The 20,560-nt window shown below is 42.6% G+C and overlaps 1 protein-coding gene across 1 annotated transcript in view; it reads right to left on the reverse strand.

Annotated features, from left to right (window-relative positions):
* Positions 1 to 20,560, reverse strand: part of galntl6 (polypeptide N-acetylgalactosaminyltransferase like 6) — a 248,889-nt gene that overhangs the window by 90,079 nt on the left and 138,250 nt on the right. The window contains exons 9-10 of the mRNA XM_048594039.1: positions 20,031 to 20,148; positions 3,743 to 3,850 (exon numbers count right to left, since the gene is read on the reverse strand). Of these exons, the coding sequence (XP_048449996.1) occupies positions 3,743 to 3,850; positions 20,031 to 20,148 (226 nt within the window). The remainder of the gene's footprint in view (positions 1 to 3,742; positions 3,851 to 20,030; positions 20,149 to 20,560) is intronic.

A 20,560-nucleotide genomic window follows, 5' to 3' on the forward strand; every position in this document is an offset into this window, starting at 1 on the left:
TGCTACACCTGCCCCCATACCTCCTCCCTCACCCCCATCCCAGGCCCCAAGAAGACTTTCCACATCAAGCAGATGTCCACCTGCACATCCGCCAATGTGGTATACTGCATCTGCTGTACTCGTTGTGGCCTCCTCTACATCGGGGAAACCAAGTGGAGGCTCGGGGACCGCTTTGCAGAACTCCTACGCTCGGTTCGCAATAAACAACTGCACCTCTCAGTCGCGAACCATTTCAACTCCCCCTCCCATTCCTCAGACGACATGTCCATCCTGGGCCTCCTGCAGTGCCACAACGATGCCACCCGAAGGTTGCAGGAACAGCAACTCATATTTTACTTGGGAACCCTGCAGCCCAATGGTATCAATGTGGATTTCACAAGTTTCAAAATCTCCCCTCCCGCTACCGCATCCCAAAACCAGTTCAGCTCGTCCTCGCCTCCCTAACCTGTTCTTCCTCCCACCTCAAGCCGCACCCCCAACTCCTACCTACTAACCTCATCCTGCCCCCGTGACCTGTCTCTCCTCCCTGGACTGACCTATGCCCTCCCTAACTCCCCACCTACACTCACCTTTACTGGCTCCATCCCCGCCTCTTCGACCTGTTTGTTTCCTCTCCACCTATCCTCTCCTCTATCCATCTTCTATCCGCCTCTCACTCTCTCCCTATTTATTTCAGAACCCCCTTCCCCTCCCCCATTTCTGATGAAGGGTCTAGGCCCGAAACGTCAGCCTTTCTGCTCCTATGATGCTGCTTAGCCTGCTGTGTTCATCCAGCTCTGCACCTTGTTGTCTCGGATTCTCCAGCATCTGCAGTTGCTACTATCTCTGATTCAGTTGCAACCTTTTCCTGTCCACATTCATGGAACAAACCTATTGCTAAATGTAATTAATGGTAACAGACTGGGGACAAAGACAAAGGAAGTATTGAGATTTATAGTATTAATAAGTAATCGTGGAACTGCTGGTCTTATATAAACCTGTATAATCCTTTATTCTTTCCTTATTGGGGCTACCCATGACTTGAGGTGGCACAGGTCACTTGTACTGCTGGACACAGAATTGGAGACTTCTCTTTGACATCTCGCCCCAGCATTCCTTAACAATTCAAACTCAATGCAATCAATAGTCATAAAGAAAAGGAATTTACTCACTGGTCAACCTTTGATTCCCTCCCTGACTGACATTGGTTTCTTATGAAGTTCCAACCCACTGAGGTCTCTCCACTTGCCTTAATCTGGTCTCTTCAACATCCCTGATTTTCAACACTTCGCAATCAGCAGCCATGCCTTCAGCTCCCTGTAGGCCCAAAATTTTGGGATTCCCTCACTGACTAGACTGCACCAACTCTCCACCTTTGTTTCTTCCTGTAAGAAGCTCATTAAAACCAAACATCACCTTTATCTCCCTTAACATCTATCATCATATTCGTGTCTTTTATTTTCTTTATTTATTCACGGGATGAGGCCGTTGCTGGGGAGGCAGCATTTATTGCCCATCCCTAATTGCCCAGAGGGCAGTTAAGAGTCAACCACTTAAGTTTCATGATTTTCCACAAAATAATTTGGGAAATTTTTATTATGTTCAAAGTACTTTATAAATTATATGTTGTTGTTAGAAATCTGTGTGGAACAATTTTGTCCATCTCCAGTATAATTTGACTCACTAATTCTCACCTGGGGAACAACAGAAAGAAAGACTTGCATTTTCATAACGACTTTCACAACCGTAGGATGTAACAAATTGCTTTTATGACCAATGAAATAATGCTTGCTGGTTGTCACTGTTGTAATGTGGGAAATGTAGGTGACCAATTTGTGCACAGCAAACTCCCACAAACAGTGTTGTGATAATTACAAAATAATCAACGACAGTGCCACGAGTTGAGGGATGAATATTGACCAGGGCACTGGGTAGAACTCCTCGGCACTTCAATGATTTGGCAGTGATATTATTTGGAAGATGTCTGTGGACAGTAGGTCAAGTGTGAAGTGGATTAATTTTTGTCATCATTCACATTTCAAAAGGTGCCACTTTGAGTTTCATTGGAAATGATGTCTACTCCGCTTATGATCAATTCAGACTTGTTGTCAGCTGTTCCTTGATCCAAAGATGACATAAAGCTAACCTTAAACCAAAAGAAAATCACAAAACTTACAATTAACAACAGCATGTACCCTATCAGTCAACCTTGGCCACAACACATTATATTGTGATCAACACTTCCAAAGGTCGGGAGCCTTTCCAATGCACACAAAGAGTTTGCTTCAAATAAAACCGTACGTCAACAAAAAAACTCAATTCCGTCTCAATCAGATGTCTATTTTTTTTAAAGCTCCAGACGTACTTATGGCTTTTTTCTTTTAATTGTTTTAATATGATACATGAACAGTGGCAGTATTATTTAAGTCTACTCACCATGAGTGCGCTTGATTTAAAAATCTTGACATTTAGTCAACACGAAGACTATTTACTGCTTTGCAGTCTCCGAACAGAATGTTTCTGTTTTTTTGGGACATTAGCATGAGTATTGGAAAGTGCAGCATCAGCACCTCCGTCGTCAATTTTTTTAAAAAGTCCTACGTTGACAACCAAAGGAGGGAAGTCAATTGTAATTTTTATAGATTAATAGAAGCATCAGGATGAGTTTGAGAAAGGACATCCCTGAAATTAAGGGAAAATAGGAGGATACAGTGTAGGCAAGAGTCTGGTGTTTGAGAAGCATTCAGGGTACCTTGAGGACTGAGAGGAGAGCACACCAACTCCCCTTTGTGCACAGCCAGGGGAACAGATAGATCTTGGAGAACTGACAGATCCTGTCTTGGATCAGCTACAGGGACTCTGTGGTTCCCCTTTCACTTACACCTACATTTAAGTCATCAGACCACAATTCATTAGGAATCTACCTGCCTTTTCGACATGTTTTGTCCATTATTCGATCCCTGCTGTTATGGACCAGACCAAACCCCCTCAAACTATTCAGAAGATAATCTAGACCCTAACATTTTCTTATTTTAAAGTGTTGTGTTCCAGATGCAATTTGATTGGTCAAACTGCCGGATTTAAGGCAAAACACACTTTATTCATCCAATATAGTTAAAATACATCAAAAGAAGGAAATAATTGTAAAAGCTTAACTCTATTGGAAAACTTAGCAGAAGAGTAGATGCAGTAACTATTACTAATTAACTGCTCCAATATAGAAACATCCTAGAAACACACCCTTGGCAAAAGGCAAATTCAGAAAACAGATTGTTTCACATGCAATTCACGTAACAGGAACAGAACCCTCAGATTTTGGCTGTAACCAAGAGAGGGGTACAAATAGCTTCCACGTCTTCAAGATCCCAACAGCAACTGCTGAAAGCTAAACCTAAAAATCCCTGGTCCTGTGGGAACTCAAACACACACATTCAGGCTGCTTCTATTATTCCAACTGTTAAGAAAACACCCAAGGCTTCACAAGTTGTTTATCTTCTCATAGACTGCTAGGTACATGTCCCCCACACTCTGTCTAAAAGCAACCGGGACAAAACACATCTCTTAAAACCACAGTATTGTCACATTGCATTGTAAAAAATTTAATTGGCTGGAATAGGTATTGTCCAGTCCTGATTTTATACCCTTGAGGGGTGGGTGTCTTTAACATTGACATCAATGTTCATATGTCACAGGAAAGCACTTATTAAGCTTAAGCTACAGTCCTCCCTGAAAAAGGATGGTAGCCACTCTCTAAGGTACTCACCCTTGCCAAACTGGTCCCAGAGGGAACTTTGTAAGGGACGTACTTTCTGTAAATGTGTCCCACCCTGGAACAAGGAGCATCGTACATGTGACCTCCACACATCCACACCTACAGAACAAAGGGAAAAGAAAGTGACAGGTATTAGTGATTTTCCCCTGTACGCTGCAGAGACTAGAAATATTTCCGTTGTTTGCAGCATAGCAACAATACCAAATAAGGAACAGTGGTATGATAATGTTGTTACTGGTCTTGAATTCAGCAGACTCAGAACGATTAGCATCTCCTGATCCATCCAGGCACAGACCACTTCAAAGCTCGGAGACTTGGCTGTGAGGTGGAACATCAGTGACAGAGGAAGGAGGAAGATGCCAACCCAGGTTGTGAATCCAGTTCCCTATAACCTGTCCCCACTGTGGAAAATCCCTTAGATCTTACATTGACCTCCTCAGTGATACAAAGAGTCATCGTGCTTCAGAGACACTGTCATTGATTCTGAGGCATTGCTGACAGTGAGTACAGATTCTATTTCTTGGAGCAATGAAGGTTGGTGGGAGATCTGGTAGCAGTCGACATATTCATAACTGAGGGAGACGGAGAGAATCTGTTTCCATTTACTGAAGGTTTACAGGCTCAGATCACAGATTTCAGATTTGCTCCAAGAGATGCAGGGGGAATGTGAAGAAGAACTATTTTTAGGGGTGAGTGGTAATGACCTTGAACCAAGTGCCTATGAAGGTGGCAGAAGTAGAGATAATGATTTCAAAAGGGAATTGGATGAGTAATGCAAGAACAAAACTCTTACGGACATTGAGTGGTGCAATAAAGCTACTTAGAGAGCTGACGTGGACTTAATAGGACATATGACTGTCTTCTGTGCAGAAAGCTACAGCATTGAAGTATTTGACAGTCCTTCAGTATAAATTACAAACAACTAGCATTCAAAGTAGGGTAATGGAAGGCAAATGGAATGTTGGCCTTTATTTCAAAAAGAATTAAGTGTAAAAATAGGGAAATTTTGCTAAATATATGCAATACCATGGTTGGAATACTATGAACAGTTTGGGTTCCCGTATCTAAGGAAAGATATACTGGCATTGGAGGTGTCAAGAGAAGGTTCATAAAGTTTATCCCAGGTATGGTTGGACTGTGTTATGAAGAGAGGATGAGCAGGTTGGACCCGTACTCATTGGAGTTTAGAAGAATGAGAGACAATCTTAGAGACATAGTCCTAGAGTCATACAGCATGGAAACAGACTCTTCGGTCCAACCAGTCCCATAATCCCCAACTAAACAAGTCCCACCTGCCTGCACTTGGCCAGTATCCCTCCAAACATTTCTTATTCATGTACTTATCCAAATGTATTTTAAATGCTGTAACTATACTCACATTCACGACTTCCTCTGAAAGTTAATTCCACACATGAACCACTCTCTGTATGAAAAAGTTGCCCCTCATGTATTTTTTAAATCTTTCTCCTCTCACCTTAAAAATACGCACCCAGTGTTGAAATCCTCCACCCTAGGGAAAAGAAATCAGCCATTCACCCTATCTATACCCCTCACGATCTTGGAAGCCTCCATAAAGTCAATTCTCAACCTCATATGCTCCGTAAAACATCCCAGCCTATCCAGCCTCTCCTTATACCTCAAACCCTCCATTCCCACTAAAAACCCAGTAAATCTTTTCTGAACCCTCTCCAGCTTAATAATATTCTTCCTATAACAGGGCGAACAGAAAATTATTGCAACATTCTTGGGCAACTTGACAAGGTAGATGTAGAAAGGTTGTTTCTGTTGTGTGAGAGTCTAGGACCTGAGGACATAATCTCAGCATAAGAGGTTGCCGATTTAACACAGAGATGAAGAGGGCGGTGAATCTGTGGATTTTCTTTACCACAGAGGCCTATTGATGCTGGGTCATTAAATATATTCAAGTCTGAGATAGACATATTTGTGATCAGTGAGGCAATCAAGGGTGATGGGGAAAAGTCAGGGAAGTGGAATAGAGGATTATCAGGTGACACAGTGGCTTGGTGGTTAGCACTGCTGCCTCACAATGCCGGGGACCCGGGTTTGATTCCACCCTCGGGTGACTGTCTAAATGGAGTTTGCACATTCTCCCCGTGTCTGCGTGGGTTTCCTCCGGGTGCTCCGGTTTCCTCCCACAATCCAAAGATGTGCAGGCTAGGTGGATTGGCCATGTTAAATTGCCCATAGTGTTCAGGGATGTTTAGGTTAGGTGGGACGGACATGGGAAATACAGGAGTAGGGGAATGGGTCTGGGTGGGATGTTATTTGGAGGGGTGGTGTGGACTTGTTGGGCTGAATGGCCTGTTTCTATGAACTCTCTGAACCTTGATGTCATTGAATGGTGCAGCAGCCTCAATGGGCTGAATAATCTATTTCTGCTCTTGCATCTTATGGTACCTTGGACTCTACTCAAAGTGGTTTCTGTTACATTGAACTGTCAGAAAGATCAGTAGATCAAGAACAAGTACACTCATCACCTTCCTCAGGGACACTGAACTTATAGCCTTGTCAAAACTGTCACAGCCCAATAATACAGAGATCCACCATTTTTCTTCTCAATCTCAAGAATACTTGTGGGATGCTGCGTTAATGAAAGAATTCTTTTGTTCTTTGTATTTCATCTCTCTTTCTGGGGGAATGAAACATAGAAACATAGAAAATGGGAGCAAGAGTAGACTATTCAGCCCTTCTGCCATTCTATACGATCATGGCTGATTATCAAACTCAATACCCTGTTCCCACTTTCTCACCCTTGGAGCCCTAGAATTAATTCTAACTCCATGAAAACAGAGAAGTCCCACCAAGGAGAATAAAACCCCTGAAAAAGAAACATTTGGAAAACCAGTTGTCCAAAAAAATCAAGACAGAGGGTCAGACATGATTCTGGACTGTCACGTCAAATGTTCAAGAGTTTGAAACAGAATTCAAACTTGACACAGGGAAGCTGTTTCAATATTAGCTGACAGCTTGCCATTGCTATAATGAGTGAAACCTGCACTTACAAAGGGCAAACTACAAGGTCCAGGCAGCACAGAACTTAAGGTGCATGGCCAATTTATCACCAAATTCCATTACAAAAGATGAGAGGTTAGTGTGACTCTCTACATACTGAAGAACCAGAACAGCAGAAATGCGTGCATTCAGCTTGTTCTCTTGGTGAATGCAATGCTCCTTGAGGCAAATGGCAGAGAATTGCACCGAGAATTTATAAGGTTAATCAGAGGCTTAGGCAAATTTAAACAGGAGTACCATGTTATTCTGCATTATATGGTGTTTCAGTGGTTAGCACTGCTGCCTCACAGCGTCAGGAACCCAGGTTTGATTCCACCCTTGGGCGACGGTCTGTGTGGAGTTTGCACATTCTCCCTGTGTCTGCATGGGTTTCCTCTGGGTGCTCTGGTTTACTCCCACAATCCAAAGGTGTGCAGGTTAGGTGGATTGACCATGCTAACATGCCCATAGTGTCCAGGGATGTGCAGGCAAGATGGATTAGCCATGGCAAAATGCAGGGTTATGGGGATAGGGCAGGGGCGTGGGATGCCCTTCGGAGGGTTGGTGTGGACTCGATGGGCTGAATGGCCAGCTTCCACATTGTAGGGATTCTATTCTAAGAAAATATTGAGTCCTTCTGCCTGCATGCTCCAAGGAAAGTACCTTGTTCACAATGAGAAAAGGTGAAGACTCAGCTAGATAGTGAATTAAAATGCAAGGTCAGACCATCAGTGACAGAACCAACACAACATTGCTCAGGACAAGTAACAATTTTCAAACCTAATTGTGAACTGAGATGGTGCATGGATTTCTCTCAATTGAATAAAGGGGTTCAAAGAGCGGTTCATTCATTTCAATGAATTGAATGACTAAATTAGCCAGAACTCTCTCAGCATTTACCTTGTCAAGTTCCATAAGAATCCTGTATGTTTTAATGCGATCACCTCTCATTCTTCTAAAATCTAGTGATTAGAGTCCCAACCTTTGCACGTGATCCGTCCATACCGGGAAGCATCTGAGTGAACATTCTCTGAATTGCCTTCGATGAAATAATATCTTTCCTTAAAGAAGGGGACACAGATCTCCAGATGTGATCTCACCAGCATCTTGTACAGTTGCAGTGTGACTTCCCTACTCTTATACTCCAACCCCTTTGAAATAAGGGCCAATATTCCATTATTCCTAATAACCTGCTGCCTGTGTACTAGCTTTCTGTGTTTTATGCACAAATATCCCCAAGTCCCTTTGTGTTGCATCTTTCTGCAGCTTTTCTTCATTTAACTAATACTGTTCTTTTGTTGTCCCTTCCAAAATGAATAACTTCACATTTTCTCACATCATATTCCATTTGCCAACTTCTAGTTCACTTTTCTAACCTGGAATGTGACACTCAGCACTTGACACAATACTCCAGCTGAAGTCTAACAAGTGTCTTATACCAGTTCAGCGTCACATTTTTGCTCTTGTACTCTATAGCCCTATTAATAAAGCCTATGATATTGTTATGCTTTATTAACAGCTCTCTCCATTTATCCTACCACCTTCAATAAACTGTGTACACATACAACCAGGTCCTCTGTTTCTGCTCCCTCTTTATAATTGTACCCTTAGCTCACCCTTGTAATTGCACCCTTGTCTGTCCATGTTCTTCCTACTAAATTGTATCACATCACACTTCTCTGCATTGAACTTCATCTGTCACCTATCTGCCTACTCCATCAACATGTCTACATCCTTTTGAACTTCCATGCTGTCCTCACAGTTCACAATACTTCCAAGTTTTCTATCTTCCTCAAACTTAGAAATTGCTCCTGCACACTAACTTCGAGATCATTGATATATATCAGGAAAAGCAAAGGTCCAAATATTGATCGCTAGGGAACTCCTTTACAAACCTCCTTCAACCCAAAAAATATCTATTGACTAGTTTTCATTTCCTATTACTCAGGTAATTCAGTATCCATGTTGTTATGTCCCTTTTATTCCAAGAGCTATAATTTTTCCCACAGTCCATTGTATCGAATGCCTTCTGGAAGTGCATATACACCACATCAATAGTATTGCCCTCATCGACCCTTTCTGTTACTGGGATTTTCGTCTGATTTTTATTCTGTTTTTGCTTTCCTTTCTTTGTTTGTCATTTCGTACTTTACTTCAAGCTACTTGAACAACTTGCCTTAAATCACTCTTTGGCCATGATGGGAGTTGACTTAAATGAATAGCAAATCATGAGAAAGACAGCTCTTTGGGGTGTCTGAAAGGGTGAGGGGGAAGGAGTGTGGTGAAAAGCTTTAGGAAGGGGAATTCCAAAGCCTAGATTCCAGCAGCCTGGGGCCGGTTTGTTAGATATATTCAAGGGGGAGCTGGGCATGGCCCTTGTGGTTAAAGGGAACAATGGGCATGGAGAGAAAGCGGGAATGGGATACTGAGATTGCATGATTAGCCATGATCATATTGAATGGTGGTGCAGGCTGGAAGAGACAAACTTCTGCGAAGGCCTACTCGTGCATCTATTTTCTATGTTTCTAGTTTCTAATGGCTAAAGCATGCTGCCATTAGTGGAATGCTAAAAATCAGGATGACTCAAGAGGTCAGAGTTGGAGATGTGCCAAAATCTTGGGGATTTTTAGGGGATGGGGGTGTAATGAATGCTGACATGGCTCGAGGAGGATGCAGAGGTTGGTAGCCATAGAGAGATTTGGAAACCAGTCAATGAATTTTAAAACTGAGATCCAATCGGTAAGCACAGTGGCCGAAAGGTATGTGTATGGGTTTTGATACAAATGAAGATTTAAAAAGTTCTGCAAGAGATTTTGACTCACATTCAAGACACTAGTTTGACTAATCCCACAAACTGTTTCGTTGGTATTGCTAATGGAAATGGAAAGTGAGAAATGGTAAACGATGGACACATGCAGATTTATGATAATATAACAGCTATACAGCTGCCGAGAAATGGTTCTTTAACAAATCTAGCTCAACATGATAATGCAAAACACTGCACTACATATGGGATATGGTAATGGCCTCCACAGGTGTGTGATAGTCACAGGTCTCATCTGCAGCGTGTCCAATCCTTGCATTGTTATTTGTTTTTCACTATTTTCTTTCTTCAAGTGTATGAGTCACAGAAAAACTCTCCATCTCTCTACTACACCGGTGATGATTCTTGGCTGTACTGAGATCAGTAAATGTCACTAAAGAGTCATAATGGAAGCCATTCAGCCCATTGAATTTGCGCTGTAATTTGATCATATCCCACAGGGTGATTTCAAGACTGCAAACTTAATTGGAGCAGGCGATTTTTCTTTTTCTCTCGATGTCTTGTCCCGATACCATCTTCCCCGCTCTCCCCGAAACCCTCTCATCACACTCCCATAACACCTCCATCAACCTGCAGGACTGAGGTGAGCTGTAATGATGGAAAAGTGGGAAATTTCCTCTCAGACTAATGTTACTCTGAACCGAGCAGCAAGAGACATATGGAATTTCTCCCCACCCCCTACCGCATCCCAAAACCAGTCCAGCTCGTCCCTGCCTCCCTAACCTGTTCTTCCTCCCACCTATCTCCTCCTCCCACCTCAAGCCGCATCTCCATCTTCTACCGACCAACCTCATCCCGCCCCCTTGACCTGTCCGTCCTCCCTGGACTGACCTATCCCCTTCCTAACTCCCTACCTACACTCACCTTTACTGGCTCCATCCCCGCCTCTTCGACCTGTTTGTTTCCTCTCCACCTATCCTCTCCTCTATCCATCTTCTATCCGCCTCCCACTCTCTCCCTATTTATTTCAGAACCCCCTTTCCCTCCCCCTTTTCTGATGAAGGGTCTAGACCCGAAACGTCAGCCTCTCTGCTCCTATGATGCTGCTTGGCCTGCTGTGTTCATCCAGCCCTGCACCTTGTTGTCTCGGATTCTCCAGCATCTGCAGTTCCTACTATCTCTATGGAATTAGTCTCTTCTCTGTGGTCAAGGGAACTGACTTCTGTTTGAGACAAGGAACTCGGTGACTGCAACTTGCGCTTCCCTTTCAATCTCTTCTTCCTTTCCTACTCATATTTCTTCAGTGGAGTTTCCTTAAAATAAAACATACTCTATTCATGAACAGAAGTGAGTACATCAATGTTACTTTCTATTTGATCTCAGTTCCGTGGCTGATGCATCCCATTTGTCTCCCTGGGAGTTGTGCCTTGCATAAGATCTCAAAATGAGTCTTACAGCCAAACTTTCTGCTTCATTCTTTGCCAGATTCCCATCAACTAGAATTACTGTCACTGTCAATGTCACACTGACCTTCATCCTCTTGTCACAAATGCTATCAATAATGGGCTAAAGCCTGTTTCAGAATTGAAAGAACTGCCTACCCATTACCTCCATTTATATTAATAAGCATGGCAGAGCCCTGAGGTCGGTATCTTTAATGAGACGAACGACAAGAGATGACTAAGATGGAAGCCTTGTGACATGAGAGTCTCCCGATGAATCTATTCCCTGAGCAAAATTCACTGAGTCAATTTAGCATCTGAACTCTTGTGTGCTGTTACCATGGTTCCCCTCAGACACAAGACAAGAAGGTGAGGCCTGCATTTCAATTACAGCCCAGAAAGTGACAGATTACAGGAAAATAGGGTAATGAAGTCTCGGATGATGGCGGGATTCTGACAGGCACAATAAATAGCTGTGTGAGTACACCTGATATATTCCAAATTCAACAGGCTCCCACTACTTTACATGGCAACAAGGCAGTATGTGCTCAGCTGCGTATCAATCCTTTGCATTACCAAGTGGAAGCCGTGGAGCGAGACACCAAATTGCTCTCTGTTGAAAAAAAAACCACATTTGACGAATTGTACTTCTACTGCTGAGGTGGGGAGAATTTTATCACCGGTATCATCTGGACCTGCAGGCTAAATCTCTTTTTATTCGCTCTTGGGATGTGAGCATCACTGATAAGGCCAACATTTATTGCTGTTCCTAATTATCCCCAGGCAGCTCGTGGTGAGCTGCCTTTTTGAAACTGTGCGGTGAGTAAACGCACACCATGCGGTTCTTTTTTAATTCATTCACAGGATGAGGGCAGCACTGGCTAGGTCAGCATTTATTGCCCATCCCTAATTGCCCAGTTCTACAAGGAGAGGCTAGAAAAACTCGGGTTGTTTTCTCTGCAGCGGTGGAGGCTGAGGGGAATCTTGATAGAAGACTATGAAATTATGAGATGCCGAGATGGGGCTGATGGTCAGAATCGTTTTCCCAGAGTTGAAATGTCAAATACTAGGGGGCATGCATTTAAGGTGAGTGGGGGGGGAAGTTCAAAGGAGACATGTGGGGTAAGTTTTTTTACACAGAGAGGGGTAGGAGTCTGGAACGCGCTGCCAGGGGTGGTGGTGGAGGCAGTTTCAACAGGGATGCTTAAGGGACTTTTAGATAAGCACCAAGGGCAGGCAGAAGGGATTAGTTTAATTTGGCATTTATGTTCAGCACAACATCGTGGGCTGAAGGGCCCATTCTTGTACTGTAAAGTTATATGTTTCATGATCCTTCTACATTTAGTTATGAATCATGGTGGACAATGAAATATGGCACTGGAGGAACAGAAGGATCTACAATTATCTTCATCCTTAATCATGGAGAAGACCATAAGACCATAAGACTTAATGGCAGAAGTAGACTATTTGGCCCTTTGGGTCTGTTCTACTATTCAATGGGATTATGGTTGACCTGATGATTCTCAACCCCACTTTCCTGCTTTTTCTCCATAACCTTTGATTTCCTTATTGATTATAAATCAATCTTAGCCTTGAATATACTTAATAAGTTCAAGCCCAAACTTCTCAACATCTCCTCAAAGGAAAATCTCTCATGTCATTTAAGTGTCATTTAAATGAGGAAAAACCTGAATAACAAAGGGATTTAGGAGTTGTTTTGCATGAAACACAACAAGCTAGCATCCAAGCTCAATAGGTATTAAGGAAGACAAATGGAATGCTGGCCTTTATTTCAAAAGGAATGGAGTATAAATGTTGGAAAGTCTTAAAACAACTGATAGGCCACAGTTACAATACTGTGAACAGTTTTGACTTATGGAATGAAAGATATACTGGCACTGGAACAACCCAGAAAAGTTTCAGCAGGTTGATCCTAGGGAGAGGCTGTCTTATGGGGTGAGGTTGAGTAGATTGTAGTCTGTAATTTTTTGGAATTTAGAAGAATGAGAGGTGATCTCATTGTAACATTCTTCAAGGATTTGACAGGTTGACAGGCAGAAAGGTAGTTCCCTTGTTGGAGAGTTTAGGGCCAGAGGTCATCTTCTCACATTAAGGGGATCACACATTTAAGACAGAGTCATAGACTCATAAAAGAAACAGACCCCTTGGTCCAACTCATCCACATCGACCAGATATCTTAAACCAAACTAGTCCTATTTGCTAGCATTTGGCCCATATCCCTCTAAACCCCTCCTATTCATGTACCCATCCAGATGCTTTTAAAATATTGCAATCGTACCCATGTCCACCACTTCCTCTGGCAGCTCATTTCATATGCTCTCTGCATGAAAATGTTGCCCCTCAGGTCCCTTTTAAATCTTTCCCCTCCCACCTTCAACCTATGCCATCTATTTTCAGATTCTCCCACCCTGGGGAAGACAAAACATCTTGGATATTCATCCTATATCCATGCCCCCCATGATTTTATAAACTTCTACAACATCACCCTCAGCCTTCGATACTCTAGGGAAAAGCTGGAGAAATTTCTTTCCTCAGAGGGTAGTGAATTCTTTACCACAAGAGGGCTGAGAGCTTGGGTCATTAAGTGTACTCAAGGCTGAGATAGGCAGATTTCTATTCAGTAAGGGAATCAAGGGTGATGGCAAAAAGGCAGGAAAGTAGAGTCGAGGATCATTAGATCAGCCATAATCTCATTGAAAGGCAGCCTCGATGGGCTGAATGGCTTACATCTGTTCCTGAATCATATGGTCTTATTGTCTTATGAGTCAGTACTCCCCTACTCTTTTACTAATAGTGCAGTTGGATGTTTAATATCCATTTGAGAAGATGGAGGGTGCTTCATGCTATCGTCTCATTTCAATGATTGGATTTCCTCAGCATTACACTGATGTATCAGCCTGGATTTAGAGTTTAAACCTCTGGGGTGGAATCTGAATGCACAACTTGCTGACTGTGAGGTGAAATTGCAACTGATTGCACCATTGCCAATGTCAAGTTTATATTATCCATCGGTTATAGTAAAAAGGACGTGGGTGAGGATGAAAAAGAGTAGAAAAAAAACACAAAATGGGGAATAGATTAAATGTGTTTATTGTATTTGGCAATGCATTGCCAGTGCTTATAATGTTTACATCAATTATAATATCCATCTGACTAAATTTGCATTTAATGCGATTGTTGAAGGAATTCAACGTGGTATGCAGATGTTTTAGCACTGACCGTACTGACAGGATCAAGAATGCACTGCCTGAATTGGCAGTGGAAACACATTCAGTAAAACTTTTTGAAGGGAGTTGGACATCTACCTGGATGGGGTGAGATTTGCAGGGCTGTGGGAGAAAGTAATGACAGTAACTGGATTGCTTTCTCAAACAGTTGCCTCAATGGCCTCCATCTGTGCTGTATGGTTCTATGATTTAACTTGCTTTATCACAATGAAGTAAATATCTGTCTGAAGTCACACAGCTACACAATCCAACAACAATGACTGAGTGAAGAAAAATAGAAATTTTTCTCCATGTACTTTGCAGCTAAGAACTGAACATTTTGACCTCGATTAGTCTCCACTGGCCCCCAAAATCTCAATAATGGACAGACTCTCCCTCATTGCAAAGAAAATGGGCAACAAGTGCTGGCCTAAACAGCAATACGTTCATCTCAAGATTGAATTCAAAGTACCTCTGGAAGGAGTGATTGTCCTTGGAATGGATTCTGCAGAAAGACACTGAGGCAGAAGGTTTTGCATTTTGAGGAAAGGTTGCATAAAATCAAATTAAATTCCCTTAACTGTAAAATGTTGGAGGATGATTTAATCCAGGTGTTTAAAATGCTCTAGCATCTGATTGAGGAAGCAACCCCTCCTCAACGAGTGTGTGTGTATGTGTGTGTGTGTGTGTGTGTGTGTGTGTGTGTGTGTGTGTGTGCGCGCACGTGTGTGTGTGTGTGTGTGAGAGAGAGAGAGAGAGAATGTGAGAGTGTATTGTTATGTCCAAAGGTAATGACAATAGTGTAGACTTGTGAGTAACCCAAAGTCAAGGTTTAGACTCTGATTACACAGGTCCAAATCTCACTGAAGAACATGATAGATTTTAAATTCAATTAATAATTCGGCAATATAAACTGAATCTTTGCAATTGTCACCATGAAATATTATCAATTATTGTAAAAACGCATCTGGTTCATCAATGCCCTTCATGGAAGGAAATCTGCTGACCTTACCTGGTCTGGCCTACATGTGACTCCAGACCCACTGCAAGATCTGTTACCTCTGCTCTGAAGTTGTTCAGCAAATCACTCAATTCAAGGGCAATCAGGGATAAACAACATGTGCTGGCCTTTCCAGTAATGCTCATGTCACATGAAAGAATAAAGAATAAAATGGTTCAGCCACTCAACTATAAGACCATAAGACTATAAGACATAGGAGCAGAAATTAGGCCATTCGGCCCATCGAGTCTGCTCCGCCATTCAATCATGGCTAATAAGTTCCTCAACCCCATTCTCCTGCTTTCTCCCCGTAACCCTTGATCTCCTTGATAATCAAGAATCTGTCTATCTCAGTCTTAAATATACTCAATGACCTGGCCTCCACAGCCTTCTGTGGCAGTGAATTCCATAGATTCACCACTCTCTGGCTGAAGAAGTTTCTCCTTATCTCCGTTCTAAAAGGTCTTCCCTTTACTCTAAGGCTGTGCCCTCAGGTCCTAGTCTCTCCTACCAATGGAAGCATCTTCCCAACATCCACTCTGTCCAGGCCATTCAGTATTCTGTAAGCTTCAATTAGATCCCCCCTCATCCTTCTAAACTCCAATGAGTATAATCCCAGAGTCCTCAAACGTTCCTCATATGTTAAGCTTCTCATTCCTGGGACCGTTCGCGTGAACCTCCTCTGAACCTGCTCCAGGGCCAGTACATCCTTCCTGAGATATGGGGCCCAAAACTGTGCACAATACTCCAAATGTGACCTGACCATAAAGCATCGGTGGTACATCCCTGCTTTTATATTCAAGTCCTCTTAAAATAAATGCCAACATTGCATTTGCCTTCCTGGCTACTGACTCAACCTGCAAGTTTACCTTGAGAGAATCTTCGACTAGAATTCCCAAGTCTCTTTGCACTTCAGACTTCTGAATTTTCTCCCCATTTAGAAAATAGTCCAAGCTTTTATTCTTCTTACCAAAGTGCATAACCTCACACTTTCCCACGTTGTATTCCATCTGCCACTTCTTTGCCCCCTCTCCTAACCTGTCCAAATCCTTCTGCAGCCTCCCTACCTCCTCAATACTACCTGTCCCTCCACCCATCTTTGTATCGTCTGCAAACTTAGCCAGAATGCCCACATTTCCTTCATCTAGATCTTTAATGTATAACATGAAAAGTTGTGGTCCCAACACTGACCCTTGCAGAACACACTTGTCACTGGCTGCCATCCTGAGAAAGACCCTTTTATCCCCACTCTCTGCTTTCTGCCAGACAGTCAATCTTCTATCCCTGCTAGCACCTTGCCTCTAACACCGTGGGCCCTTATCTTACTCAGTAGCCTCCTGTGTGGCACCTTGTCAAAGGCCTTCTTGAAGTCCAGGTAGATAACATCCATTGGGTCTCCTTGGTCTAACCTGCTCGTTACTTTCTCAAAGAATTCTAGCAGATTTGTCAGGCATGGCCTCCCCTTGACGAAACCATGCTGACTTTGTCCTATTTTACCACACAGTTCCAAATATTCAGAAATCTCATCCTTCACATGAGAGGCCACTTTTTGTTGATAATTGAGGTGGGTGCAGGAATGCTGTCATTTCACACATGAATGTGTTGTGGAGGCAGATTTCACAGGAACCAGAAGACCCATATCTGACTGTGGTTACTCAGTTGTGTGAAACATGGCATGTACAAGATGGGTCTGGTCAGAACAGGTCTGAAGTTTGTTGATTCATTTGGATAGCTTTAGAGAGGTAAATTGATTCATTGGACCTCTCTAGGACAGTGTGGCCTCATTTAGAATTATTAAAAGAAGGCATGAATGTGCATAAAAAGTACATAAACTCATGAAATATGAAGCTCAACTTTTAACAGACCCATCAAAAGATACTGTCAGAAATGTGAAGGCAATTAAAACTCCAGCCTTTTAAATCTTTGAGCAAGCTGCCTGCAATTTCTTAAAAACACAGTCAATGCTATTTCACTTAACCTGTGTCCTACTGGTCTATTTCTGCTCTTATCTCGTATGTTTATATGTTTGTATCTGTTTGCACCGCACAAGCAAATTCACAGCTTTTTATTATCACTGTCGGCTGCCTGGCATTTCATAGTTTGATGGAGAGTTCTCGGTGGTTAAAAACTCCTTGAACTGGAACTATGATTGCCAATGTTTGTTGCTATAAAGGCTTGTGCAATTTAAGAAAAAAATTATCCAAGATCTTGTAACTGAAATAAATTAAACATAATTGATATTTTTATGAATGCGTGTTTTTAACAATGTAGAGTCTGTAATAGATACTTTGAACTTTACATTCTTTAATCTCAGTACGGTTGGGGTGATCTGCCCATGGTGGATACTGAGTGAGTTGACATTGTAGGTATAAAGGCAAAAGCTATGGTAGGTGTATGGACAATGTTTATTCCTGAAAGGTCCACGTCAAGTTTTTATACCATGTCTTGCCATCTTAAAATCACCAACCAGCAGGGATAATAATGTACAGACATTAAAATTAGAAGGAAGGGTAGGCTGGCTGTATGGAGGCATGAAGTGGCACCAGTTAGACTTGGACCATAGAGGTGTGCAGAGGGATCACGCTTCTATGGTGCGTTTCAGCGATATAGGGGTGTGGATGGAATAGCATAGGTTGCCATTGAATGTATGAGGGCTTACTGAGGTTGGAAGAGGATATAGAGGATAGCGTGGAGTGTATGAGGGGATATGGGTGTGGGGGAAATCATGAGGTGCTACGGATAGGGCATGTGGAGTGTGACTGTGTAGTGGGAGGTGAGGTGGGGGGGGGCGAAGGTAAGAGGACGTGATGTGTCAAGACTTGGAGGGATGCTTTATTTTTCATTATTTAATTTTAAATTTGGACGCAGTGCCAGAACCCTGAAGCAGACCTTCTACCCTGCCTGCCTCCCCTCCTGGCATCCTCTGCACTCTTTCTGGGCTCGTGTAGTTCTATTTCCAGCATCTTATCACCTTTCATGGAAACTCCAACTTCTGGAGCTCTTTCTCCCAAATCAATTTTATGAAGGTGTTCACAGTGAAAATTCTGGCCTTTGTGTCATGACGAAGAACAAGTTGAGAGTCAACATCAACATGACTCTTTTCTGAGACAAAAAAAATGAAATAGTTGGAAAAACTCAGCAGGTCTTGCAGTTTGTGTGGAGAGAAAATGGAGTTAATGTTTTGATTCTTCTTCAGAAGTGATGGTAGCTAGGAAGAGGTTGACATATATGCTGAAGTGGTTGGGAGGGGGAGGAGTAAATGATAGGTGGAGAGATAGCACAGAGAAAGAGAAGGTGAGTGGAGGTAGATATAGGGGAGACGTCAGAGGTAGGTTCTTTACTCAGAGAGTGGTCGGGGTGTGGAATGCATTGCCGGAGAGGGTAGTGGAGTCGGCCTCATTAGGGACATTTAAGCGGCTATTAGATAGGCATATGGATGATAGTATAAGGTAGGGGTGAAGGTTAGATAGACCTTAGGATTAGGGTAAAAGTTCGGCGCAACATTGTGGGCCGAAGGGCCTGTACTGTGCTGTACTGTTCTATGTTCTATGTTCTAAGAATGGTTGGGCAGACAAATGAATGGGTAAAGGTTAACCTATGAGGATGAATAGCTGCTAATGGGGACTATGAGTGGCTGACAATTGTGTGACAGCACCCCATGAGATGATGAAAGGCTTGGTGTGTGGGTGTTGGCCTAAGGACATGGGAGAAGGTGCTCAGGCCTTATTATTGTTGAACTTGACATTGAGTCTGGAAAGCTGCAGGTTCCCCAAACCTGAAAATAAGGTGCTCTTCTTCCAGCTTGCACTGAGCTTTGCTGGAGCTCTGCATCAAGCCCGAGTCAGAGATGTTGGCTAGGGAACAACGTGGTGTGTTGAAGCTCAGGATAATTTTTGTGACAGAATGTAGGTGCTTTACAAAGCGGCTTGTGTTTCACCTCCTCAATGCAGAGGAGACTACATTGTGAGCAATGAATACGACACACTTTTGCTTGTGCTGGTTATGTATTTGAATGATGTTGGTAGACACAGAGTCCGAATATAGAAACCTAATGCAGTGGTATTGAATCTTTTATGTCCTTACTGCTTATAATTATGTGGAAAATAGTTAGATTACAAGTAGATTTTGACCAACAATAGTTATGTAAATCATAACTGCCAAGTAGACAGCTGATGAAGCTGCATAATGAAAAAATGCTGATACTTTTATTCCCTCCAGTTCTAAACAGTCCAATGATCTCCTGCTTGTACTCCCACCTTCCATTCTCTGTCACTCACTCTAAAACTCTGCTCCCCATATCTAACTTGTACAGGATCCCAAACCCCACTCCTTGTTAACCTGCATTTCCTCTTGGTGCAATAATACTTCAAATTTAACATGTTTGTGTTCATGTTCTTCTGTTACTTCACCTCCCCTCATCTTCAAACCCTCCTTCCATCTTTACAGTTCTCACTACTCTCCCTCAAAAGGCTACGGTTGCCTCGGGAACAGAAGTGTCCTTGACTGAGGTTGATAGAATAATGTTGGGTAAGAGTATCAAGGATTCAGAGAGAAGGTAAGTAAATAGAGTTGAGATATAAGGTCACACATTTTTCAAATTGGAAGGTGAAAAGGCTCGAGGAGTTGAATGGCCCATTCCTGCTCCTTATGAAGAAAATCAGTCTGAGGTCGCAATTTTTTTTGTATCTCAGTGGGGATGAGAAAAAGTGACACAAAGAAATGATGGGCTGAAGAGCAGATCTATAAATAAAGCATTTTTAAAAAGTTAATGATGTAAAAAGTGCAGTGCTGTGGTTAGAGTTGGCAGCACTAATGTCCTGCAGGGCTAACTTACCTTGAATGATATCTCATACTGTTCTCCTCCCCAGATTTCCAGTCCTGAATCATAGCCACCCAGTTCCCAGAACCATCGCTGATCAACAGCAAACAAGCCACCCGCCATAACAGGAGATCTGAAAGACAAAACAAAGCTAAATACCATGTATTAATGCTTCCATTTAGACTTTGTCAAGGATCACGCAATAGAAAATCATTGAAGTAAACCCACAATTACAGAATTGTTACAATGCCAGAAGGAGGCCGCTTGGCCCATTGTATCTGCATGGGCTCTTCAAATAAATATCATTACCTCGTGCCAATGCCCTGCTTTTTCATCATTCCCTTGCCCATTTTTCCCATCCAACTAATTGTCCAATGCTCATTTGACTGTCTCAATTGAATCTGCCTGTACCACATTCCAGGCAGTGCATTCCACAACCCGACTACTCGCTGAGTGAAAAGGTCTCATTTTCGCATCACATTTGCTCATTTCCCTCAGAGGGTTGGGACTCTTTGGAATTCCCTGCATTAAAAGCTCACGGATGC

Source organism: Rhincodon typus, chromosome 3 (assembly GCF_021869965.1).
Source record: "Rhincodon typus isolate 14 chromosome 3, sRhiTyp1.1, whole genome shotgun sequence".
Classification (NCBI taxonomy): domain Eukaryota; kingdom Metazoa; phylum Chordata; class Chondrichthyes; order Orectolobiformes; family Rhincodontidae; genus Rhincodon; species Rhincodon typus.